This window comes from Oncorhynchus mykiss, chromosome 7 (assembly GCF_057628025.1).
Source record: "Oncorhynchus mykiss isolate SJ-2025 chromosome 7, ASM5762802v1, whole genome shotgun sequence".
Classification (NCBI taxonomy): domain Eukaryota; kingdom Metazoa; phylum Chordata; class Actinopteri; order Salmoniformes; family Salmonidae; genus Oncorhynchus; species Oncorhynchus mykiss.
Genome location: NC_143028.1, coordinates 62,989,612 through 63,016,640, shown reverse-complemented (window position 1 = coordinate 63,016,640; position 27,029 = coordinate 62,989,612). Strand labels below are relative to the sequence as shown.

Genomic DNA, 27,029 nt, shown 5'->3' with positions numbered 1-27,029 from the left:
GCAACATTTTCCCATTATTATTAAAACAATTCTTCAAGCTCTGTCAAATTGGTTGTTGATCATTGCTAGACAACCATTTTCAGGTCTTGCCATATATTTTCAAGTAGATTTAAGTCAAAACTGTAACTCGGCCACTGAGGAACATTCACTGTTTTCTTGGTAAGCAACTCTAGTGTAGATTTGGCCTTGTGTTTTAGGTTATTGTCCTGTTGAAAGGTGAATTCTTCTACCAAAGTCTGATGGATAGCAGACTGAACTAGATTTTTATCTAGGATTTTGCCTGTGCTTAGCTCCAATCTGTTTATTCTTATCCTGAAAAACTCCCCAGTCCTTAACGATGAAAAGCATACCCATCAATTAGGTTAGTATTGTGGAGTATCTACAATGTTGTTGATCCATCTTCAGTTCTCATATAACAGCCATTAAACTCTGTAACTGTTTTAAAGTCACCATTAGCCTCATGGTGAAATCCCTCAGTGGTTTCCTTACTCTCCGGCAACTGAGTTAGGAAGGACGCCTGTATCTTTGTAGTGAATGGGTGTATTGATACACCATACAAAGTGCAATTAATAACATCACCATACTCAAAGGGATATTCAATGTCTGCTTTTGTTATTTTTAACCATCTACCAATAGGCGCGGTTCTTTGCGAGGCATTGGAAAACCTTCCTGGTCTTTGTGATTGAATCTGTGTTTGAAATGCACTGCTTGACTGAGGGACCTTACATTTATCTGTATGTGAGGGGCACAGAAATGAGGCAATCATTCAAAAATCATATAAAACACTAGTATTACACAGAGTGAGTCCTTGCAACGTATTATGTGACTTATTAAGCAAATGTTTACTCCTGAATGCATTTAGGCCTGCCATAACAAAGGGGTATACTACTTATTGACTCAAGACATTTAAGCTTTTCATTTTCATTCATTTGTAAACATTTCAAAAACATAATTCCACTTTGATATTATGGGGTATTTGGTGTAGGCCAGTGACCAAAAAGGAGTGTAAATACTTTTAGATGGCACTGTATGTGAAAAATAACAAATAAACTTTTTATAAAAGTACAGCCTCAGAGCTTCAAATTTGTATACCACTGTAGTTGGAGGAAACATGGGAAAGTTATGCTGCAGTTGATAAATGTGTTATCCCACTTAGGAGACAAGTAGAAGAAAATGGCCTTTTCCTTTGTTTACACCCATTCAGCATCTCTCACATCCTCTTAAGCCTTCGCCTCACCCAGTAGAAATACAGTAAAGTACACACACTAAAGGGTAACAAAAATAGGTTTTGAGCAATATGTTTTGAGCAAAAGTGTGTTTTTAGACACAACTGCGCAAAATAGTGTTTTTTGACACAATTGCAAACTGCAAGGAGTAGAGTTTGACGGGAAGTCGTGATGTCATCGGCCTTCCTCCTTGCTTGAAAACGACCATACTGTGAAATAGGAACTAGCGTCAAACGTCTAGGATCCTGTAACCAGTCAAATATTTTAACAGAAATGAATAGCAATAAATCCCTTTACCTTCTCTTCTCCTGCTGCCTTTCCTTCCTCCCCCTTAACTACCCACTAACCAGACCAACCTTTCATCAAAGTTAATTACACATCTGTAATTACCACCACCGACAATTAACGGCAGCACTATCAAATGCAGCCACATGTACAACAGCTAATACATTTAGAATTTAGTCATTTAGAACACACTCTTATCCAGAGCGACTTCAAAATCAAAATGATTTGACTGAAGAAGCGATTGAAGAAATAAAAAGAGGCAACACTTATGATAATAGAAAGACAAAAATCTATGAAAACTATGTGTTATTGAGAAAATAAACTTGGGTGAGACCTGAGTGTGCATTTTCATACTGGCCCCATGTGGGAATCAAACCCACAGCCCTGGTATTGCAAGTGCCATGCTCTATCAACTGAGCCATACTGAGCACTGCTTTCAATTAGAATGGCTGCATATCATCCATCCAGTGCCCTTTAACGGTTCATTGATCACAGAAAGATGTGAGGAGACAAAATGGTGATCGTAATTATACAAGCATTCAGAATCAGAAACCTGTAGGGAAGAAAAGCTCTCTAAGAAAAGAGCTAGCGCTACAAAGACAGACAAGGAAGGAAGGTTTTATGTGAGAAGCTTAATGAATATGGGCCCTGACTGCCAGAGGGAAGGCTTTATAAGAACAGTGCTAGGCTAGAAAGAAAGAATTCCCAGGTCTATGAGACATGGGAGAGAAAAGCAGCACATGGAGAGCTTTCCCCTTCTATTTCACTTGTATGCAAAGGATTCAAAAACAGGTAGCGCAAAGCGCACATAATGGTAGCGCAAAGTTAAGTGCTTTAGGTGCTAGAAAGTTCACTGTGTTGACATGCTGAAAGTGTCTCTCCACTTCTGACTCCTGACTCAGTCTGAATGATTAATTTGCCATCAGGGTGAGAATGTATCTGCATCGCAAAGGACAGCCACAATAGGCAATCAATGTGTGACTCTCTCTTGCTTTCTCCGTATTGGTCACAGTCTTTCTGTCACTCTCTTTTTGCACATCTCTCAAATAAGACAATTACGTTCATCCACTCAGCATGAGGCCGACATGGTTATCCTCACCCCGTTGAGTTGCAGTAACCTCCTGTACTCTAGGTTCACAGCCTGCACTGACACATCCTTCTGGGATCAGTGTATCAGTCTCAACCATAAACACCCTCAGTCTCACCCCCTATCCTCTGTGGCCATATGATCTAACCCCTACAGCCCCCTATCCTGTGGCCATATGATTTAACCCCTACAGCCCCCTATCCTCTGTGGCCATATGATCTAACCCCTACACCCCCTATCCTCTGTGTCCATATTATTTAACCCCTACAGCCTCCTATCCTCTGTGGCCATATGATCTAACCCCTGCACCCCCTATCCTCTGTGTCCATATTATTTAACCCCTACAGCCCCCTATCCTCTGTGTCCATATTATTTAACCCCTACAGCCCCCTATCCTCTGTGTCCATATTATTTAACCCCTACCCTCTGTGTCCATATTATTTAACCCCTACAGCCCCCTATCCTCTGTGGCCATATGATCTAACCCCTGCACCCCCTATCCTCTGTGTCCATATTATTTAACCCCTACAGCCCCCTATCCTCTGTGTCCATATTATTTAACCCCTACAGCCCCCTATCCTCTGTGTCCATATGATATAACCCCTACAGCCACATCCTCTGTGTCCATATGATCTAACCCCTACACCCCCTATCCTCTGTGTCCATATGATCTAACCCATACAGCCCCCTATCCTCTGTGTCCATATGATTTAACCCCTACACCCCCTATCATCTGTGTCCATATGATCTAACCCCTACACCCCCTGTCCTCTGTGGCCAACTAATCTTACCTCCACAGGGAACTTCCTGTCGTTGATGCTGTGTTCTGACCCTGCTGATCCGTTACTCTGACCCCAATGGAACTCAATCTTCTCCGCCTTGAAGCGTCCAGGCAGTCCTGCCCCCCGTACAAAGTAGTCATCCTTCAGCAGCACAGCCACTGGGGAGAGATGGGAAAGTGAATACAAATGAGCATAAGGAATATTAGTTGAGAAACAAGCGCAACTCTCACTCACAATTAAAAGCTGTTGTTTCATTTTTGTCAATCAAAAGCATAACAATTCGGCCATCATCTAGATAGATAGATAGATAGATAGATAGATAGATAGATAGATAGATAGATAGATAGATAGGTAGGATAGATAGATACAGTGCCTTGCGAAAGTATTCGGCCCCCTTGAACTTTGCGACCTTTTGCCACATTTCAGGCTTCAAACATAAAGATATAAAACTGTATTTTTTTGTGAAGAATCAACAACAAGTGGGACACAATCATGAAGTGGAACGACATTTATTGGATATTTCAAACTTTTTTAACAAATCAAAAACTGAAAAATTGGGCGTGCAAAATTATTCAGCCCCCTTAAGTTAATACTTTGTAGCGCCACCTTTTGCTGCGATTACAGCTGTAAGTCGCTTGGGGTATGTCTCTATCAGTTTTGCACATCGAGAGACTGAAATTTTTTCCCATTCCTCCTTGCAAAACAGCTCGAGCTCAGTGAGGTTGGATGGAGAGCATTTGTGAACAGCAGTTTTCAGTTCTTTCCACAGATTCTCGATTGGATTCAGGTCTGGACTTTGACTTGGCCATTCTAACACCTGGATATGTTTATTTTTGAACCATTCCATTGTAGATTTTGCTTTATGTTTTGGATCATTGTCTTGTTGGAAGACAAATCTCCGTCCCAGTCTCAGATCTTTTGCAGACTCCATCAGGTTTTCTTCCAGAATGGTCCTGTATGTAGCTCCATCCATCTTCCCATCAATTTTAACCATCTTCCCTGTCCCTGCTGAAGAAAAGCAGGCCCAAACCATGATGCTGCCACCCCCATGTTTGACAGTGGGGATGGTGTGTTCAGCTGTGTTGCTTTTACGCCAAACATAACGTTTTGTATTGTTGCCAAAAAGTTCAATTTTGGTTTCATCTGACCAGAGCACCTTCTTCCACATGTTTGGTGTGTCTCCCAGGTGGCTTGTGGCAAACTTTAAACAACACTTTTTATGATATCTTTAAGAAATGGCTTTCTTCTTGCCACTCTTCCATAAAGGCCAGATTTGTTGTCCTACGGACAGAGTCTCCCACCTCAGCTGTAGATCTCTGCAGTTCATCCAGAGTGATCATGGGCCTCTTGGCTGCATCTCTGATCAGTCTTCTCCTTGTATGAGCTGAAAGTTTAGGGGGACGGCCAGGTCTTGGTAGATTTGCAGTGGTCTGATACTCATTCCATTTCAATATTATCGCTTGCACAGTGCTCATTGGGATGTTTAAAGCTTGGGAAATCTTTTTGTATCCAAATCCGGCTTTAAACTTCTTCACAACAGTATCTCGGACCTGCCTGGTGTGTTCCTTGTTCTTCATGATGCTCTCTGCGCTTTTAACGGACCTCTGAGACTATCACAGCGCAGGTGCATTTATACGGAGACTTGATTACACACAGGTGGATTGTATTTATCATCATTAGTCATTTAGGTCAACATTGGATCATTCAGAGATCCTCACTGAACTTCTGGAGAGAGTTTGCTGCACTGAAAGTAAAGGGGCTGAATAATTTTGCACGCCCAATTTTTCAGTTTTTGATTTGTTAAAAAAGTTTGAAATATCCAATAAATGTCGTTCCACTTCATGATTGTGTCCCACTTGTTGTTTATTCTTCACAAAAAAATACAGTTTTATATCTTTATGTTTGAAGCCTGAAATGTGGCAAAAGGTCGCAAAGTTCAAGGGGGCCGAATACTTTCGCAAGGCACTGTAGATAGATAGATAGATAGATTGATAGATAGATAGATAGATAGATAGATAGATAGATAGATAGATAGATAGATAGATAGATAGATAGATAAGTGGGGAGGAGAGAGAGGATAAAATGAAGATAAGGGTAGAAGATAAGAGGAGAGGGAAAGCAAATAAGAGATAGTCAGTAAGGGGAGGGATAACTTCATTAGTTATCTGGAAAGTGTCTTACGCCAATCTGTGACTTACCTTTTCTCTGAGAATGTGCCTCTGTCCATTCTGGTTTTGTTGAGAACCGTTATGACTGAGACAAATGTAAAATGCACTTGATATATATTCGACTTGACTTAACTTGTGTGCATACCAGAACATCCTGTTTAATTTACTCCTAAATTAAAGTATTTTTCTACTGATGCCTTTTGGAAGCTAGGGGACTCTGGGAGTGGGACAAATAACAGCCTTCTTCTTTGCTGTCATCATTGGCCTAAAAAGTCCCTGAAGCATGCTAATTCACAGATCTCTCAGTTAATACTTGGAGCGCCAAAATTCCATAACTACTACAATGGCCATGACGGTCATGCTGTTGATATTTCAATTGTGTAAATATTCCATAATAAACAATAAAATGCTAAATGAATGCCTTTATTATGTTAAAATAGGTAATAAGAAACCCCAGGACACCAAATGTAAATTGTAATCAGTCAGAAAATGTATTGAATGATCCAAAAGCGTATAGACTGCAAATACTAAGGTGGCTGAAGAAATTCGGCAGTCCTCTCCAAATACTACGACTGCACCATCGAGCGCATCACAGCCTGGTACGGAGCAACTCCGTCCATGACCTCAAGGCCCTTCAGAGGGTGTTGAAGACAGCCCAGTACATCACTAAGGATCGTGTTCCTACCCATCCAGGAGATCTACTCGAAACAGTACCTGAGGAAGGCACACAGCATAATCAAGGACCACACACACTACAGCCACGAGCTGCTCTCTCCTTTAACGTCGGGCAGGCGGAATCAAGGCATGAGGTCTGATACGAACAGGCTCAGAAACACTTTCTATTTACAAGCTATCAGACTGCTGAATACTTGAACTGCACTGTCCACCTGCTCTGATTCTCTGCACCTTAGCACACATGTACTCACATATGCACACAGACACTCAGAAACTCATGGACACACCCACACCTCACAACTGCTGCTACAAACCCCTTATTATACTGATCAGTTTATACACTGCCCCCCCATCCCCAAAACACATGTAAATATTGTACAATAAATTGTGCCTTCCTGTATTATACTTATGCAAAAAAAGATATATATATTATACTGAGGCATTTACTTTATGTTCCTATTCTTATCTTTTATTATTGTTGCATTGTCGAGATGGAATCTGCAAATAAGCATTTCGTTAGACGATGTATACAATGTCTATCCCGTACAACTAATAAAACTTCAACTTGAACTACTCAAATAATACAATAGTGTATTTTCTGACTGTAAGACAACAGTTGCCTGCCCAGCTGGCCCCGTCCAAATGGCACCCAAACTACATTGGAACTATTTTCACAAATAAAATAATAACAATAATAATATATGTGGACTAAAGTAGTCTGATGGGTGACAATATTATCAATTGTCAAATAGTGACAGATGACCAGCGCAATGTGCATTGACAAAGAAGGGAAAGGAGATCAAATAGTACTTCTTCCATATCATCCGACAGAGGTCCAAGCAGGCCAGACATCAGAAAGAGCAGATTCAAGGTTTCTAATGACAACTCCACAAATTGCAGGGATGGTCTCTGTTTCAAAATATAACTTTCTCCTAGAATAACGGTGGCTCCCTGCACGTTCCTCATGTGAGTAGGTTACTGGTAACAATCAGCAATAGACATTTGGGATAAATATCCTTTCTATTTTCTTCTGTTATATCCCATAATATTCTTACTGTAAAATATATGTGGACTGTGGTAGGTGCAGGTCCTGTTATATCTGCTAAATTAACACCTGCATTTCATTGGCATGACACAGCCATAGCCTTGGCTACTAAGCACAGATAAATACAACTCAAAACATGCTATTCTGTTCTTTTGAAATACATTGTCTTGTAACATGTTTTTTATGGCCTTCCTAAACAAAATATGAATGGATTTCTTAGTGATTCTGTATATTAACACTAGAAAGACAGACAGCACCATAATGACTAACAACACATTTAAAATGTTTAATTACTCTCCAGTTATGAGGTCATATCCCCCCCATTCTTGACTTTTCCTTAATAAGTCTATATAACACACTGCTGCTGTTAGAATCTTAATATCACAAACAGAACTGGAGTTATAACCAGTTTTAGGATGGCATGTCATTTTATGAATGTTTTTCCCTGCTGCCCCTTCTCCCAACAGATTGGCCTACTCTGCTCCTTCTCCCAACAGATTGGCCTACTCTGCTCCTTCTCCCAACAGATTGGCCTACTCTGCCCCTTCTCCCAACAGATTGGCCTACTCTGCCCCTTCTCCCAACAGATTGGCCTACTCTGCCCCTTCTCCCAACAGATTGGCCTACTCCGCTCCTTCTCCCAACAGATTGGCCTACTCTGCTCCTTCTCCCAACAGATTGGCCTACTCTGCTCCTTCTCCCAACAGATTGGCCTACTCTGCCCCTTCTCCCAACAGATTGGCCTACTCTGCCCCTTCTCCCAACAGATTGGCCTACTCCGCTCCTTCTCCCAACAGATTGGCCTACTCCGCTCATTCTCTCAATAGTTGAAGGTGTCGTGCCCAGTTGATAATCACCCTGATAATTGCCTCGAAACTGAACATAGACTATACCGAAACTAATTTCCCACATATAACAACGCATTAAATACATTAAATATAGTATGATGGGGGAGAATGGGTGAGTTGAGCAAAAGGAAGCAAACAATGCATAATTATGTAACCACCAATTGTGAATGAAGTACAGGGTGGGCTATTCTATTGTATTCATATATTGTAATTATAATCTCAAAACGGTGTACCCTATATCAGTCCACTGAATCCATTTTAGAATCTGACTGTAATGTAACAAAATGTAGAAAAAGTCAAAGGGTCTGAATACTTTCCGAATGCACTGTATATGAGGGCCAACGGCAGCAGCAAAGATTCCACGTGAGCCGTTGCGCAAGCCAAATTGTGCACAGCCCACAGGGAGGAGAAACTGCCCTCAGAACAGAACACATGACACCAGTTTCAGCTGCAAGCAAATTGTTGTGGGAAGTGATTAATTCCATAGCTAGAGGACTCCTGATATCTCCAGGAGTGCTAGCTAAGTGCTGCCTGTTTATCTCCAGGAGTGCTAGCTAAGTGCTGCCTGTTTATCTCCAGGAGTGCTAGCTAAGTGCTGCCTGTTTTCCCAGTAGCCTACTTGGTGTGTGAACTGCTGACTGCTCATAATTTGCAGATAGTTATTGACACATCAATCACGATCAAGGGGCAGGGCGATTTGTGACTTGTTTTTGGTAATCAGTGGCTGTATTTGGGGGGGAGGGGCGGGGGGAGGGGGTGATTTCACCTCTCCTAGGCAATCAGCAATTAGTACAGGGATGTGTGCTCTCCACCTCTGCTAGGCAATTAGCAATGATTGCTAGTTCTTCAGTCTCCCCTGGTTTCTCAGTGGCAGCTGTAAGTGGCGGTCGTGTCAGTGTCAGTTCTGTCTCAAAACAAAGACTGTGGCCAAAACAAAGACAGTGGCCAAAACAAAGATCGTGGCCAAAACAAAGACAGTTCGGCGGAGTTGTTCTGCCGAGTTGTTCAAGGAAGGAAAGAGAGGAAGGCTCACACCACTCTCTCACTTGAGTATCTTAACTAGTTATTTTGCTCTTTTGTAGCTTTGTCAACTATGTGTGTGTTTTCTATACCAGTTCGCACCTCTCCCTATATGTTTTACAGACGCTCCCGACCCCTTGGCTGCAACCCTTCTAATTTAGTGTACAACTCATGTGGAATTCTGGGTCTCTGGCAGCGTTTGAAACGTTTGGAACTGCCGATCTGCGGTCAAGAACGCTGAGTTCATCCCAGCCTATGCTGCCCCTTGACTTTTTGCCCCGGACGGAGACATGGATCACCCCAGAGAACACTGGTACTCCAGTTGCTCTTTCTTCATCTGACTATGTTGTCTCTCATAGTCCGAGAGCATCTGTTCATCGCAGTAGTGGAACAGGTCTACTCATTTCTCCTAAGTGGAGATTTTCTCTTTTCTCCCAACTGTCCATCTCCTCAATTGAATTACATGCTGTCACTTTCACTTGTCCACCCAAGGTTAACATTACTGTCATCTATAGCCTACCAAGTGCCCTTGGAGAGTTCCTCAATGAGCTTGACACCTTTAAGAGTTCATTTCCTGATGATGGCTCACCGCCCTTCGTACTTGGCGACTTCAACCTCCTGACGTTTGCATTTGATTCACTTCTTTCCAACTCTCTTTCCCCTCGCCTTTTTTGACCTCACTCTTTCCCAATCCCCTCCAACTCACAAGGCAGGCAAAACGCTTGACCTCATCACTACTAGTGGCTGCTCGCCTACTTATCTCACTGCGCCCCCCCCTCCAAGTATCTGACCACTACTTTGTTTCCTTTTATGTCTCCTTTTCCTCCAACCTCAGCCCCTCAGCTCCTAGCCAGATGGTCATGCACCATCACAATCTTCACTCTCTATCCCACTACTTTCTCCTCTTCTATCCTATCATCTCTCCCTTCCGCTAAATCCTTCTCATGATTCTGCCTCTTCGACCCTACTCTCTGCCCTTTCCTCCCGGCCGGCTAAGCCCTCCTCTCCTTCTCCGTGGCTGAATGATTCATTGCGAGCTTACAGAACAGGGCTGTGGGCACCTGAGTGAAATGAAGGAAAACAACACTTCTTGAGGACCTATCATCCTTTCACTCCCTCCTCTATTTTCTCTTCCTCTGTATCCACTGCTAAAGACACTTTCTACCACTCTAAATTTCAAGCTTGTGCCTTTAACCGCAGGAAACTGTTTTCCACCCCTCCCCCTTCCTCCTCCTTCTCTGCGGACGACTTTGTCAACCACATTAAAAAAAGGTTGACATCATCCGCTACTCATTCACTCAGCCTATTGAGTCCATTAGTCTGTCACACAGAACTACCCTACGCCTTGACCTCTTTCACCACCTCAAGCTCAACCTTGACAAGACAGAACTGCTCTTCCTCCCTGGGAAGGCCTGCCCACTCAAAGACCTCTCCATCACGGTTGACAACTCCACAGTGTCACCTTCCTAGAGCGCAAAGAACCTTGGCGTGACCCTGGACAACACCCTGCCGTTCTCTGAAAACAGCAAAGTAGTGACCCACTCCTGCAGGTTCATGCTCTACAACATCCGTAGAGTACGACCCTACCACACACAGGAAGAGGCACAGGTCCTAATCCAGTAGTCCCGTCTGGACTACTGCAAATCGTTGTTGGCTTTGCTCCCTGCTTGTTCCATCAAACCCCTGCAACTTATCCAGAATGCACCCGCCTGGTTTTCAACCTTCCCAAGTTCTCTAGTGTTACCCCACTCCTCCATAACTTCAGGGTATGGTCAAACCCTACCCCCAACCCGACCCGAGTGAAAGTGGCAGAGTTATGGCGACGGGATAACAACTAAATGAGATCAAACTGTTGCTTGAAAACGTACACCATAAAAGCACGAGCGAGGCCACAAATAATGTGTCCAATAACTGACAATAGATTATTATTGACCGTTGTTATATCGACACGTATATTCATTATAAATGCTATTATTGCTTTGAGTTGATTTTCACCATTCACAAGCACACTTGGCGCCTATACTGATATTTTCTTCATAGGTATTTGTATTGGTTTTGTCACTATAAAAATAAGATTTTATTTGTTTTCATATTTGTAATAAAGGCACTCCAAAAACAACATTTATTTAACATTGCACATTCAGTTTAGGGTTTTACTTATAACAAACTAATGATAATGTAATTATGTTCCTTGAAATATTTACATTTCGTATTCTAATGTTACCTAAGACCTTCATAAACACATCCAAATGACATCGGCACGAAGGGGGGTCCAACGAGGCCAGGCTTTGCACTCCTTTCTCCATGCACTCCTTTCTCCATGCACTCCTTCCTCCATGCACTCCTTCCTCCATGCACTCCTTCCTCCATGCACTCCTTCCTCCATGCACTCCTTCCTCCATGCACTCCTTTCATGAACTTGGAAACCTCCTGAGCCTCGACCTGTTTTTTCGGCTTGTTGTTTCCAATTTTATTTGTTGATTTATTTTATTTTGTTCATAAGTGTTTGTGTTAACACTTGCTACCGACTAGCCAGATAGCTAGCTATGTAGCTAGCAAGGTTTCAATGGAGCATGATTCGCCTGGAATAGCTAACCAATTTTTCCAGCGCTGTAAAAGCTCTTGTCTGTGACAATATTGACAATCCAGAGTTCCAATGCGGCAGTTGTTTGCTTGCGGGGGATTACAGGAATGAGGTGGCTATCCTTGGAACTTTCTCAACTCCTGTCGCTGGACGCTGCTCAGGCCTGATGGATGTGTCCCTGCCTTGTCATCTGTCCCTATCCGAATGGCCTGTGCTACCTGGAACTTGCCTGCCAAGGAAGTCTTCGCCATCTTGTAGTGGAGTAGACGGAGAACAGCAAGAGGATTGTTCCAATTAGCGCTGGTACCATGTCACAAGTCACGGAAACCGAAGGCAGTGACATGCCGCAAAGCAGACTGGAGTGTCTGTGAGAGGTTTGGAGCAGATTGACATAAGGAATAGCTTCCTTGCACTGGTGCCTGATCTACCTGCGCCTTCGTCGTTGGGATTGCCTGTGTCTGTGACGGCTCAGCTGACTCCAACTACACTGACTCCAGCAGTGGCTTCATCGTCGAGTTCGGCTCCTTTACCTCTCCTGGCGATAATCTGGACCTATCGCCGGGAGCAGCGGGAGAATGCTATCCTGCTTCTTGTGGGCCCGTGAAAAAGTTTCAGCGAATTGTGTGAGGGGTAGGAATGGGCGGATTTCTCCATCCTCTTCTCTGTCCATTGTATTGGGAAGTTCAATGGTGAGAAAAGTCCCTGGAGCAAAAACGTTGTGCTATTCAGGATCACGAGTACAGGACATCACTAAGCTGCTCCCAAACATTTTAAACCTGCATCAGGAATATTTATATCTCATGGATTTTAAAGCACTGATTTGGTCTCTGTTTGACACCAACACCCCATAATATCTGGCCCTCTGCCCTCCTTAAATCGTTGCATTGAACGTTTCAGCGGACTTTTATCCCTCCATAACTGGCTACGAAACAATTGCAGCTCAGTGTGTGTATCATCTTTTGACCATTTTGACACCTTCTGGAAATAAAGCTTGTTTTATAAGGATGATGGGATGGATGATGGGATCCACCCAAATAATTTAGGTTCCTGGATCCTTTCACAGCATTATAAGGCTGTGTTGAGACAATGACTTATCAATGACCCAAGCCCAGCTCAGTTAATTCCTACCAATGTGTACAGCTCACCGTGCAATAACATAAATAACATGAGAAAGTCTATTTCTGCTAAGCTTCCCAGAAAAGCAATGAAAACAATCAAGCATCCCAGAACAGTGCTAAAAATAGCCCACATTAACAGTTTAAGAAAAAGGTTAATGAAATCAATAATTTGCTAGTAACAGATGACATTCATATTCTGAAACTCACTTAGATAATACATTTGATGATACAGTGGTAGCAATACATGGTTATACCATCTACAGAAAATATAGAAATTCCAAAGGTGGAGGTGTTGTTGTTTATATTCAGAACCACATTCATGTTAAGCTTAGAGAGGATCTCATGTTAAATCATGTTGAAGTAACATAGCTACAGGTTAATCTGCCTCACCTGAAGCCCATTCTAGTGGGAAGCTGCTATAGACCACCAAGTGCTAACAGTCAGTATCTGGATAATACGTGTGAAATGCTTGATAAGGTATGTGATACCAACAGAGAGGTATATTTTCTGGGTGATTTAAATATTGACTTTCATCAAGCTGCCCACTCAAGAAAAAGCTTCAAACTAAACTAGTGCATGCAATCTGCTTCAGGTTATTAGTCAACCTACCAGGGTAGTTACAAACAGCACAGGAATTAAATAATCAACATGTATTAATTACATCATTACTAATGCTGCAGAAATTAGCTTGAAAGCAGTCTCCAAATCCATAGGATGTAGTGATCACAGTAGTGTAGCCATATCTAGGAAAAGCACATTTCAAAAGGCTGGGTCTAATATAGTGTATAAGAGGCAATACAATAACTTTTGTAGTGATTCCTATGTTGTTGATGTAAATAATATGTGTTGGTCTGTGGTGTGTAATGAGAAGCAACCATATGCTGCACTTGACACATTTATCAAATTGCTTATTCTAGTTAAATGACTGTAAAAATAGTTAAATTCCCGTGTATTGATGAGGAATTGAATAAATGTATGGTTCAGAGGGATGAGGCAAAAGGAATGGCTAATTATTCTGGCTGCACAACCGATTGGCAAAACGTACTGAAAATTGAGAAATCATGTGACTGAAAAAGAATAAGAAACTATGCTATGAAACAAAGAAAAATGACATAAAGAATGATATTAAAAGCTTTGGAACACCTTAAATGAAATATTTGGCAAAAAGGCAAACTCAGCTCCATCATTCATTGAATCAGATTCATCACAAAACCGATTGATATTGCCAATTACCTTAATGATTTTTTTCATTGGCAAGATTAGAAAACGTAGGTATGCCAGCAGCACTACACATCCAAGTATAACTGATCAAATGATGAAAGATAAGCATTGTCATTTTGAATTCCATAAGTGAGTGTGGAAGAAGTAAAAAAATTGTGTGTATCAACAATGACAAGTCACAGGGGTCCGGTTGCAAAATGACTGAGGATAATAGAGGACAATATTGTCACTCCTATTTGCCATATATTCACATAGCTGACCAATCAGCCTGTTAGTAAACGTTTGGAAAAAATGGTGTTTGACCAGATACAATGTAGTAGTATAGTTTCTTCTTTTTTACTGTAAACAAATTGACAACAGACTTTCAGCATGATTATAGGGAAGGATGGCGTTGTGGCAGAAGGCAGACATTTTACGTGCCCTCAACCTATTGTGTTTCATTGTTCGTTGATCTGCGTTGTTCGTAACTTATTTTTTACTATTTTTGTACATAATGTTGCCGCTACCGTCTCTTATGACCGAAAATAACTTCTAGACATCAGGACTGCGATTACTCACCACAGACAAGCAGAATCCTTTTTATTCTTTCAAGACTCTGACGAGCCCGAGGCGAAGAATATACGGCTCCCTCGGGAACAGGCCCCGACCCCAGTGATCTGCGTTGCCAGCAGCTCTTCGCAATGCTTGAAGCACAGCGCTGTTTATGACTTCAATCCTATCAACTCCTGAGGCTGGCAATACTATAGTGCCTATAAGAACATCCAATAGTCAAAGGTATATGAAATACAAATGGTATAGAAAGAAATAGTCCTATAATTCATATAATAACTACATCCTAAAACTTCTTAACTGGGAATATTGAAGACTCATGTTAAAAGGAACTACCAGAACTACAAAACTTAATTTGGGTGACTCTCAAGGGACAATGGAACCTACCTAAGATGTCACCTATTGAACAAATCTGCCACGCAGACCAACCACTGTTCAAGACAATTTCCCGTGTTTACGATGCTCTTATGTCAGGACTAACACTGCCTGGGCTAGATAAACCCCGACTTAGATGGGGAAAAAGATCTGGGTATTGATCTTAATGAGGATCTATGGAGTGACCTATGCAGGGATGGTGTTACATCCACATTGAACTCCAGATACAGACTGATCCAGTTTAATTTCCTCCATCAGCTCTATATCACCCCATCTAGACTGCACAAGTTCAACCCAGATATCTCCTCCCTATGTTTTAGATGTGGCTCAGATGAAGGAACATTTCTCCATTCCACTTGGCAGTGTTCAAAACAACACGGTTTCTGGCAGGGGGTATGCGATACCATATCCTCAATTCACGGGGTTGCATTCCCTTTAGACCCGGAGGTCTGTCTACTGGGTAACTTTACTAACACCAATCTTAGGCAAAGCCATACTATAAAGCTAACAGAAATATTGCTAGCGATTGCCAAGAAATGTATTGCCTTGAAATGGAAATTGGATTCCTCCCTGCCAGTTGCAATGTGGCTATCGGAAGTGAATAGTTGCATCCCTTTGGAGGAAATCACTTACTGCTTGAGGAATAAGTTAACGACATTTTACAGAATTTGGCAACCTTTTATTGACTATATGGAGAATCTCCCCCCACATCTCATTGATTGAATCTATATATAATCCTCACATAATTTTTCACACGTAATGTATAATATGTAGCCTACGGCAGGTGATCCAATGTCTCGTTATAATATTTTTTCTTATTGTATGTTTGTTTATATAATTATTATAAAAATAAATAAAAAATGATGCTTGTCCGTTACTGTCACTTTGTCCTATCGTTGTCGAATATCTTTTCACTTTTGTTTTGAATGTTCTTAATTGGAAAATGCAAAAATAAAATATATACATAAAAAAAAGGAACTACCAGCTTTCATTTGTTCTCATGTTCTGAGCAAGGAACTTAAACGTTAGCTTTTTAAAATGGCACATATTGCAATTTTACTTTCTTCTCCAACACTGTGTTTTTGCATTATTTAAACCAAATTCAACATGTTTCATTATTTATTTGAGACAAAACATTTTTTTCTTATGTATTACATTAAGTTAAAATAAAAGTGTTAATTCAGTATTGTTGTAATTGTCATTAGTACAAATATATATATATATAAAAATCGTCCGATTAATCAGTATCTGCTTTTTTTGATCCTCCAATAATCAGTATCGGTATCGGCGTTGAAAAATCATAATCGGTCGACCTCTAGTACATACCCCAACCAGAAGCTATGGATTACAGGCAGCATCCGCACTGAGCTAAAGGCTACAGCTGCTGCTTTCAAGGAGCGGACTCTAACCCGGAAGCTTATAAGAAATCACGCTAAGGCCTCCGACGAACCATCAAACAGGCAAAGCATCAATACAGGACTAAGATTGAGTCGTACGACACCGGCTCTGACACTCGTCGGATGTGGCAGGGCCTGCAAACCATTACAGACTACAAAGGGAAGCACAGCCGAGAGCTGCCCAGTGACACAAGCCTACCGGACGAGCTAACCTACTTCTATGCTTGCTGCGAGGTAAATAACACTGAAATATGCATGAGAGCACCAGCTGTACCAGAAGACTGTGTGATCAAGCTCCCAAGAGCTGATGTGAGCAAGACCTTTAGACAGAAACATTCACAAGGCCGCAGGGCCAGACAAATTACCAGGACTGCGAGCATGCGCTGACCAACTAGCAAATGTCTTCACTGACATTTTCAACCTCTCCCTGTCTGAGTCTGTAATACCAACATGTTTTAAGCAGACTATCATAGTGCCTGTGCCCAAGAACACTAAGGTAACCTGCCTAAATAACTAACAACCTGTAGCACTCACGTCCATAGCCATGAAGTGCTTTGAAAGGCTGGTCATGGCTCACATCAACATCATTGTCCCAGAAACCCTAGACCCACTCCAATTTGCATACTGCCCCAACAAATCCACAGATGATGCAGTCTCTATTGCAGTCCACACTGCCCTTTCCCACCTGTACAAAATGAACACCTATGTGAGAATGCTATTAATTTACTCCAGCTCAGTGTTCAACACCATAGTGCCCTCAAAGCTCATCAATAAGCTAAGGACACTGGGATTAAACACCTCCCTCTGCAACTGTATCCTGGACTTCCTGAGGGGCCGCCCCCAGATGGTAAGGGTAGATAACAACATAACCGCCATTCTGATCCTCAACACAGGGGCCCCTCAGTGGTGCGTGCTCAGCCCCTTCCTGTACTCCCTGTTCACTCATGACTGCACGGCCAGGCACGACTCCAACACCATCATTAAATTTGCCGATGACACAACAGTGGTAGGCCTGATCACCGACAACAACGAGACAGCCTATAGGGAGGAGGTCAGAGACCTGGCCGTGTGGTGCCAGGACAACAACCTCTCCCTCAACGTGATCATGGCAAAGGAGATGATTGTGGAGTACAGGAAAAAGAGGACCGAGCACGCCCCCATTCTCATCGACAGGGCTGCAGTGGAGCAGGTTGAAAGCTTCAAATTCCTTGCTGTCCACATCACCAACAAACTAACATGGTCCAAGCATACCATTACAGTCATGAAGCGGGCACGACAAAACCTATTCCCCTTCAGGAGACAGAAAAGATTTGGCATGGGTCCTCAGATCCTTAAAAGGTTCTACAGCTGCACCATCGAGAGCATCACAGCCTGGTATGGCAACTGCTCGGCCTTCGAACGCAAGGCACTACAGAGGGTAGCGAAAACGGCTCAGTACATCACTGGGGCCAAGCTTCCTTCCGTCCAGGACCTCTATACCAGTCAGTGTCAGAGGAAGGCCCTAAAAATTGTCAAAGGCTCCAGCCACCCTAGTCATAGACTGTTCTCTCTGCTACCACACGGCAAGTGGTACCGGAGCGCCAAGTCTAGGTCCAAGAGGCTTCTAAACAGCTTCTACCCCAAAGCCATAAGACTCCTCCTGAACATCTAGTCAAATGACTACCCAGACTATTCACATTGCCTATTCGCATTTATCTCTTAATCTTATCCATATTTTATAAACTGCACTGTCGGTTAGGGGCTCGTAAGTAAGCATTTCACTGTAAGGTGACCTGTTGTATTCGGCGCATGTGACTAATACAATTTGATTTGATTTGACATTCAACAAGCACCACACTTACACAAATTACTGATGATTGGCTGAGAGAAATGTAGGACTTCAGTTCGGCTTTTGACATTATCGATCATAGTCTGCTGATGGAAAAACATGTGTTAAGCCTCTATAGCCCCTGCCATATTGTGGATAAAGAGTTAACTGTCTTACAGAACAGAGTTCTCCAACATAATCCAGCTACAATAAGGATTGGGTACATAATGAAATGTAATGTCATGTCATATTTTAAATGGTATATAACTGCCTTAATGTTGGGGGTGGCAGGGTAGCCTAGTGGTTAGAGCGTTGGGCTAGTAAACGGAAGGTTGCAAGTTCAAATCCCCGAGCTAACAAGGTACAAATCTGTCGTTCTGCCCCTGGATAGGCAGTTCAATGAAAATAAGAATTTGTTCTTAACTGACTTACCTAGTTGAAAAAATAAAAACAGGAGGAGTAGCTGCTGCCTTGGCAGGAACTAATGGGGATCCTTAATAAATACACAATTAAGTCATCAATTAACCCCTGCAACCTCCAGTAAACATGCTCTGTCAGTGAGATATCCATGTTTGATCAAAGGGCTTGGACTAGCTTGCTAGCTACAGGCTTTCTACATTTAAATACATTAATTAGCATTAACGGTTGACAACTTTTTTTTCATCATGCATCATGAACTTGCACATTTTAAAGACAAAACATGACTTTGCAGTTTGCTTTGAAGTTAGTTACATCTTGTCTTGTTGAAGAATTCCCCTTTCAGAAGTTGAGAAATGTAATTATAAGTAAAGGCTTTGGCCGTGTGTGGTGTAAACATTAAACACTGATGCTGGATTTCTAGTTTCCCGTCACACAACATGTATTCGAAGAGTGATGTGCTGATCTAGGATTAGTTATACCTTTTAGATCATAATGGAAAAGATTATATGGACAGGGGGGGTCGTGATCCTAGAACAGCACTCCTCCCACACTGAGACGCTTTATGAATACAGGCCACGGAACTCCATCGTATGTGAACAACTCTGACATTTCCCCTCTCTGTCCGTGGCGTGGTAGCTAAGTGAGCTTCTTTTATTTACAAAGCCAACTGGGGAGAGGAGAGGAGAGGAGAGGAGAGGAGAGGAGAGGAGCATGAGGACAAACAAACCCAGAGTGACTGTAAAAAAACAGAGCTGTGGAAACAAGCAGCGTCACTGGAGGGAGGGAGGGAGGGAGGGAGGGAGGGAGGGAGGGAGGGAGGGAGGGAGGGAGGGAGGGAGGGAGGGAGGGAGGGAGGGAGGAAGGGAGGGAGGGAGGGAGGGCGGGAGGAAGGGCGGGCGGGCGGGAGAGAGGTGGGAGGAAAATGAGAGAAAGAGAGAAAGGTAGACAGGACAAAAGACAGTGGAAGAGATGGACAGTATGAATGAGGGGAAAGAGAGTGTGAGAGAGAGAGATGGCTGCACATGTCTACCAGGCTAAGGTTTGTGAAAAGGCCCCAGATCCAGGAGATTTTCACAAGCTCCTTCAAGCACACTATAAACATACAACCACACAGCTGAAAACTGATCCCCCTGCTATGGACAGTGTCATAGTCAACCAAACATGCATACATATGCAAAGAGACACATGCAAATGCACACAGAAGAGGAGATGAGAGTAGTGTTGCCACGATACCGTAATTCTTACTTTGATACAAATACCAGAATTAGTATCATAATACTCAATACCATCATGATACTCAATACCATCACAATACTCAATACCATCACAGTACTCAATACCATCACGGTACTCAATACCATCACAATACTCAATACCAAAACAATCCAACAACAAAAAAGGTCACAGAATGGTACTTGATCCAGACAGAGTTGTATCACTACATTTAAACGTTTTTTTAGACACCCATGTATGCAATAATTCATCAATTATACAATCAATTTTACGTAGCTTTTACCAACTTAACTCCAAAATAACAATGGTCATAATTTATTTGAATGATAAACTGGGTAAATCCAGAGGTCTATTATAGCCTAGGTCTATTCCCAATGCCGGTGAATGCATATTATTCAATAGGAGTGTGTGCATGCATTGAGTTATTGAGCTTCTTTTAGCTGATTTCATGGGTAGTTAATTCAGCTGTACGCTAACAAGGAAGGTTCGTCTACAAATAAAGCTGGAAGCTACTGATATTGTCTTGCATTGTAAAAGTGTTCTGGCCTCTATGGACATAGTTTTGCCGTGCTATGCCTGGAATCAAACCAGGGTCTGTAGTGACGCTTCAAGCAGTAAGATGCAGTGCGTTAGACCGCTGTGCCACTCGGCAGCCCGATAGGTAATGAACAGTTAAAACAGTTCTACATGCCGTGTTGCATTATTCCAACTGACCTGGAGTGGGTCGAGAGCTTCAAGTTCATTGGAGTCCACATCACTAAGGGCTTACCATGGTACACACATACGCACATAGTTGTAAAGAGGACACGGCAGCGCCTCTTCCCCCTCAGGAGGCTGAAAAGACTTGGCATGGGCCCTTGGATCCTAAAAAAGTTCTACAGCTGCACCATCGACAGCATCTTGACTGGCCGCTTGGTATGGCAAATGCACCACCCTTGACCACAAAGCGCTACAGAGGGTGATGCAGACAGTACAGTACATCACTGGGGCCGAGCTCCCTCTATATCAGAGGAAGGCTGAAAAATTGCCAAAGACTTCAGCCACCCAAGCCATAGACTGTTCACTCTGCTACCGTCCAGCAAATGGTCCCGAAGCATCAGCTCCCAGACCAACTGGCTCCGAGACAGCTTCTACCCTCAAGCCATAAGACTGCTAAATAGTGGTACCCTAACTATCTGCACTGACTATATATACACACCATATACACCCTCACACACACACCCTCACACACACACACACACACACACACACACACACACACACACACACACACACACACACACACACACACACACACACACACTTCACACAAAATAATTAACTGCTGCTACTCTGTTCTTTATTTTACTCTTATTATTATCTGTCCTGATGACTAGTCACTTTACCCTGCCTTCATGTTATCTATTCTACCTCAAATACATTGTACAATGATCTAGTAATGGTACACCCTGTATATAGTTTAACTCCTGTGTATTTCACTGTATTCGTTGTGATACCATGGAAAGGGTTCATTAGCAATAATTTTACAGTAAAGTCTATTCCAGTTCTATTCGGTACATTTGCCAAACATTCAATATAATTTGATTTGGGGAGCTAGCCATGCAGCCCAGACAGCTCTTGCAATGAATGAGTAAGTGGAGCAGGAACTGTGCTCTTCACACTATAAAGGGCCAGCACTGATACACAGACTTGATCCTCTCAATCAAGTGAGACACATTTGACAGAAGTACCGAACGTAACAAAAATTCTAGTGCCGAACCTTTATTATTAGTAATTTTGGGGGGGGTTTCGGTATACCTTCGGGCCCTGGGACTGTGTTTGAGCGCTCCAGCAGTCGAGCAGAGCGGGAATTAGATGCTAAGCCAAAAATATCTTGAAGCACAGGCTGTGAAAGAAGGGAAGTAAATCCTTGATCAATGCAAATGTCTCCGGGACCACCTTTCCACGTGAATTTGCCAAAAGGCCCAGTGCAGTCAAAAACATGATTTCCTTGGTTTTATATATACTGCTCAAAAGCATAAAGGGAACACTAAAATAACACATCCTAGATCTGAATTAATGAAATATTCTTATTAAATACTTTTTTCTTTACATAGTTGAATGTGCTGACAACAAAATCACACAACAATTATCAATGGAAATCAAATTTATCAACCCATGGAGGTCTGGATTTGGAGTCACACTCAAAACCACACTACAGACTGATCCAACTTTGATGTAATGTCCTTAAAACAAGTCAAAATGAGGCTCAGTAGTGTGTGTGGCCTCCACGTGCCTGTATGACCTCCCTACAACGCCTGGGCATGCTCCTGATGAGGTGGCGGATGGTCTCCTGAGGGATCTCCTCCCAGACCTGGACTAAAGCATCCGCCAACTCCTGGACAGTCTGTGGTGCAATGGAGCGAGACATGATGTCCCAGATGTGCTCAATTGGATTCAGGTCTGGGGAACGGGCGGGCCAGTTCATAGCATCAATGCCTTCCTCTTGCAGGAACTGCTGACACACTCCAGCCACATGAGGTCTAGCATTGTCTTGCATTAGGAGGAACCCAGGGCCAACCGCACCAGCATATGGTCTCACAAGGGGTCTGAGGTTCTCATCTCGGTACCTAATGGCAGTCAGGCTACCTCTGGCGAGCACATGGAGGGCTGTGTGGCCCCCCAAAGAAATGCCACCCCACACCATGACTGACCCACCGCCAAACCGGTCATGCTGGAGGATGTTGCAGGCAGGAGAACGTTCTCCACGGCATCTCCAGACTCTGTCACGTCTGTCACGTGCTCAGTGTGAACCTCCTTTCATCTGTGAAGAGCACAGGGCGCCAGTGCTGAATTTGCCAATCTTGATGTTCTCTGGCAAATGCCAAACGTCCTGCACAGTGTTGGGCAGTGTTGGCCCACCTGTGGACGTCGGGCCCTCATACCACCCTCATGGAGTCTGTTTCTGACCATTTTAGCAGACACATGCACATTTGTGGCCTGCTGGAGGTCCTTTTGTAGGGCTCTGGCAGTGCTCCTCCTGCTCCTCCTTGCACAAAGGCGGAGGTAGCGGTTCTGCTGCTGGGTTGTTGCCCTCCTACGGCCTCCTCCACGTCTCCTGATGTACTGGCATGTCTCCTGGTAGCGCCTCCATGCTCTGGACACTACGCTGACAGACACAGCAAACCTTCTTGCCACAGCTCGCATTGATGTGCCATTCTGGATGAGCTGCCCTACCTGAGCCACTTGTGTAGGTTGTAGACTCCGTCTCATGCTATCACTAGAGTGAAAGCACCGCCAGCATTCAAAAGTGACCAAAACATCAGCCAGGAAGCATAGGAACTGAGAAGTGGTATTTGGTCACCACCTGCAGAACCACTCCTTTATTGGGGGATGTCTTGCTAATTGCCTGTAACTTCCACCTGTTGTCTATTCCATTTGCAAAATAGCATGTGAAATTTATTGTCAATCGGTGTTGCTTCCTAAGTGGACAGTTTGATTTTACATAAGTGTGATTGACTTGGAGTTACATTGTGTTGTTTAAGTGTTCCCTTTATTTTTTTGAGCAGTGTATTTTTCCACACTATGATGGTTGAAATAACATGGTGAAATTGTGAAAATTATGATAATGTTCTGTGAGTGTAAGAGCTGTTTGAAAAGACTGGCTGTAATTTCAGTAAATGTGTTAATAGACCAATAAGAAAGCATTAAAAACCTCTCTGCCAATAAGAGCTAGTTTTCCGTTTTCCCCTCCCCACTCCCAGACAGTCCTAGCAAAATGATTGTTTGAGAAATAGCTCTTTGCTAAGAAGCAATTTTTGTTTACTCTTGACCACTAACTGGAAATGAGCAGAGTAGGGTATTTCATTGTTACCAGAAATTGATATATAAATTTGCCTGGGGAATCATTTTTTTTAGCTGAAGACTTCTGGACGCTGGCCAGTCAAACACAGCTCAAAGCCAAAGCAGGTCAAGGCACCATGCAGAGAAAATAGTAAAATCATTCAGAATCAACTATTAAGACTAGACCCTTTGTGTTTACTGTAATTATAATGTCGGCAGGAACACGCAAGGTGAAGTTTAACACTATGTAAAGCCAAAACCGAACGTTCACTCATCATAATCGAATAGCGTGTATTTATGTATCGTCTCGACCAGCTCCGCTAAAGAATTAGAAACCTAAGCCTGTTCTACTCCAATAGTTCTTTTTTTTCTCTTCGTGGTATCCAATTAGTAGTTACAGTTTTGTCCCATCGCTGCAACTCCTGTACGGACTCAGGAGGCGAAGGTTTGAAAGCCGCACATTCTCCGAAACACGACCCTGCCAAGCCGCACTGCTTCTTGACACAATGCCCGCTTACCTCGGAAGCCAGCCGCACCAATGTGTCAGAGGAAACACTGTACACCTGGCGACCGTGTCAGCGTGCATGCGCCCGGACCGCCACAGGAGTTGCTAGAGCGCGATGGGACAAGTACATCCCGGCCGACCAAACCCTCCCCTAACCTAGACAAAGCTGGGCCAATTGTGCGCCGCCCCATGTCGCGGCTGGCTGTGAGAGAGTCTGGACTCAAACCAGGATCTCAAGTAGCACAGCTAGCACTGTGATGCAGTGCATTAGACCAGTTCTGTTGAAGTGAAGGAATCTAACCTGTTATCTAACCTGAGCATTGAGGATAGCACCCATCCCTGTCTCACCCTGCTAAGGAAGTGAAAATCTGTTGAATTCAAAGAGTTCTGAATGAATGAATGAATGAGGGCACCCTAACCTGTCTTCCCTGTGTTCTTCATGGAGGTCTTGTTGGACGACTCAGCGTTGAACCCATTGAGGGTCAGCTCCTGGTACTCCTGAGACACCTGGGCATCCTCGTCTGAAATATCCACTGGTGATTGGTTCCTCTCCACACACTCAGGGTAGGAGGAGGCCCAGCCCCCAGTCCCGTGGGTCCCTACAGGAAGAGGGGAGAGAGAGTCAGTTACACCATCCACAGCACTACGATCTGGGACAGTATTCAAAAAACGTCTCAGAGTACTACAGTTCCTAAATAGAGACAGAGAGTGAAACCCCACCTCCCACCTTTCTCTTTGCAGTGAAAGAGACAGTGAGCCAGTAGAAAAATCTACTTCCTGATTCACTGTCTGCTCTTCTAATCCTCTCTCACCCCCACAGAATAATCCCCCAAAGATGTGGCTGTTCTTGATCTGTTCACTGCTACACATTTCAATGTTTTTATTTACCTTTATTTAACCTATTTTACGAGGGCAACCTGGCAAGAAGGCAAAACAGAGAAATAGCAGCATGTACATAAAATATTACAGAAATACTAAAATACACACACACACCTGAGGAGCAATCCACTGCAGTCATGCTTTTTTCAGATGAATTTGTCACCAGTTTCTCATGCTGAAGCAGTAAACTAGACCCCTGAGTGCTACAGATTTGTCCATCAAGTTAAATTAGGATGAATCGTCTTCTCCCCGTTCCACATACTGCCTGGAAGCGTGCATTGATTGGACAGGTCTGGATTCCATGGAAGAGCGGCCGCTATGGATCTGGGCTGTGCTTCTTACTAATAGCGGCATCAGTAAGCTGGAGTGAAGTCATCATTCATCGCTTGTGTCTGTCTGTACCAGCGCCACTCTAATATCTCACACCGCTAAAGAAAAACACACACACACACACACACACACACACACACACACACACACACACACACACACACACACACACACACACACACACACACACACACACACACACACACGTCTTGCCATAGAGCAGATAAAGGAAATATGCTTGCCATACAACAGAGTGAAGAACACCGTTTGTGTCTCAAAACAACAAGAGAAAATAAGTAGTTCTCATACAGTTAAATAGCATCCCCCCGCACTTCAGCCACAGCAATAACAGATGATAGCTGCTTGCCACTCAACAGGATACACTGATTGCACAAAACATTAGAAACACCTGCTCTTTCCATGACATAGGCTGACCAGGTGAATTCAGATGAAAGCGATGATCCCTTATTGATGTCACCTGTTAAATTCACTTCAAACAGTGGAGATGAAGGGGAGGAGACAGGTTAAATAATGATGTTTAAGCCTTGAGACAATTGAGACATGGATTGTGTATGTGTGCAATTTAGAGGGTGAATGGGCAAGACCGGTTTGTAGTACCGGTTTGAGTGTGTCAAGAACTGCAACGCTTCTGTGTTTTTCACAAGAATGGTCCACCACCCAAAGGACATCAAGCCAACTTTACACAACTGTGGAAGCATTGGAGTCAACATGGGCCAGCATCCCTGTGGAACGCTTTCGACACCTTGTAGAGTCAATGCCTCAACAAATTGAGGCTGTTCTGAGGGCAAAAGGGGGTGCAACTCAACATTAAGAATGTGTTCCTAATGTTGTATACACTCTGTGTAAAGGCTACAGTAGGGAGAGAGAGCAGGCTCTGAGGAAATGTCATGTATTTTCTACTTCTGTAAATAAAACCCTGGCTGTCTCATCTTGGTTTGACATATTCCTCTCTCTCTCACTCTACCAGGTGGAAACACAAATCTAATCCTTTATGGACACATCTGTTTTCTTCAAAATAACAAACAACCTAATTACATGTAAAAAGCCATGTTTTCGGGAATGCACATAATAACTACACCACAGATAGAAATAAATGAAAAAAAATTACAGTCAAATAATACGCTCCACAGAAACGTAATTACACACACTTAAACTTGAAACGCTTTTTGATTTTTTCCAGCTGTAGCCCCGAGTTCACTTTCCTGGAAAGCAATCCCTGATCAAAAGCTAGCTCAGAGCTTTCCACGTCTGTATTATTTGTCGGCAACTTATTTGGTAAACAACCTGCAGCTTTATGAAAACAGTTCTGATTGTAGCCTCAAATCCTGATGCCCCTCCTCACAGTCAACAACACCCCCACACACTCATCATGAAGAGTTACAGCACATTTATGTATCCAACCTCTATCATACTGTACCTAATAGTTACATCAATCATTTTCCAATTTATCTTTACAGAAATGTAAGACTAATGTTGTGGGAATTTCTTTAACAGATAATATTATATTGACTATGTATTCACCATGCATAATTCCATCTATTTATTTTTCCCCCTGGAAGCTATTTCTTCACAGAATGGCAATTGACTTGATTAAACAATGGGTAATTATATGTATTCCTTACAATGTTTGCT

The 27,029-nt window shown here is 43.0% G+C and overlaps 1 protein-coding gene across 1 annotated transcript in view; it reads right to left on the bottom strand.

Annotated features, from left to right (window-relative positions):
* LOC110528344 (receptor-type tyrosine-protein phosphatase gamma) overlaps window positions 1-27,029 on the bottom strand; it is a 218,773-nt gene that overhangs the window by 88,278 nt on the left and 103,466 nt on the right. The window contains exons 3-4 of the mRNA XM_036983922.2: window positions 24,587-24,766; window positions 3,390-3,538 (exon numbers count right to left, since the gene is read on the bottom strand). Coding sequence (XP_036839817.2) covers window positions 3,390-3,538; window positions 24,587-24,766 — 329 coding nt within the window. The remainder of the gene's footprint in view (window positions 1-3,389; window positions 3,539-24,586; window positions 24,767-27,029) is intronic.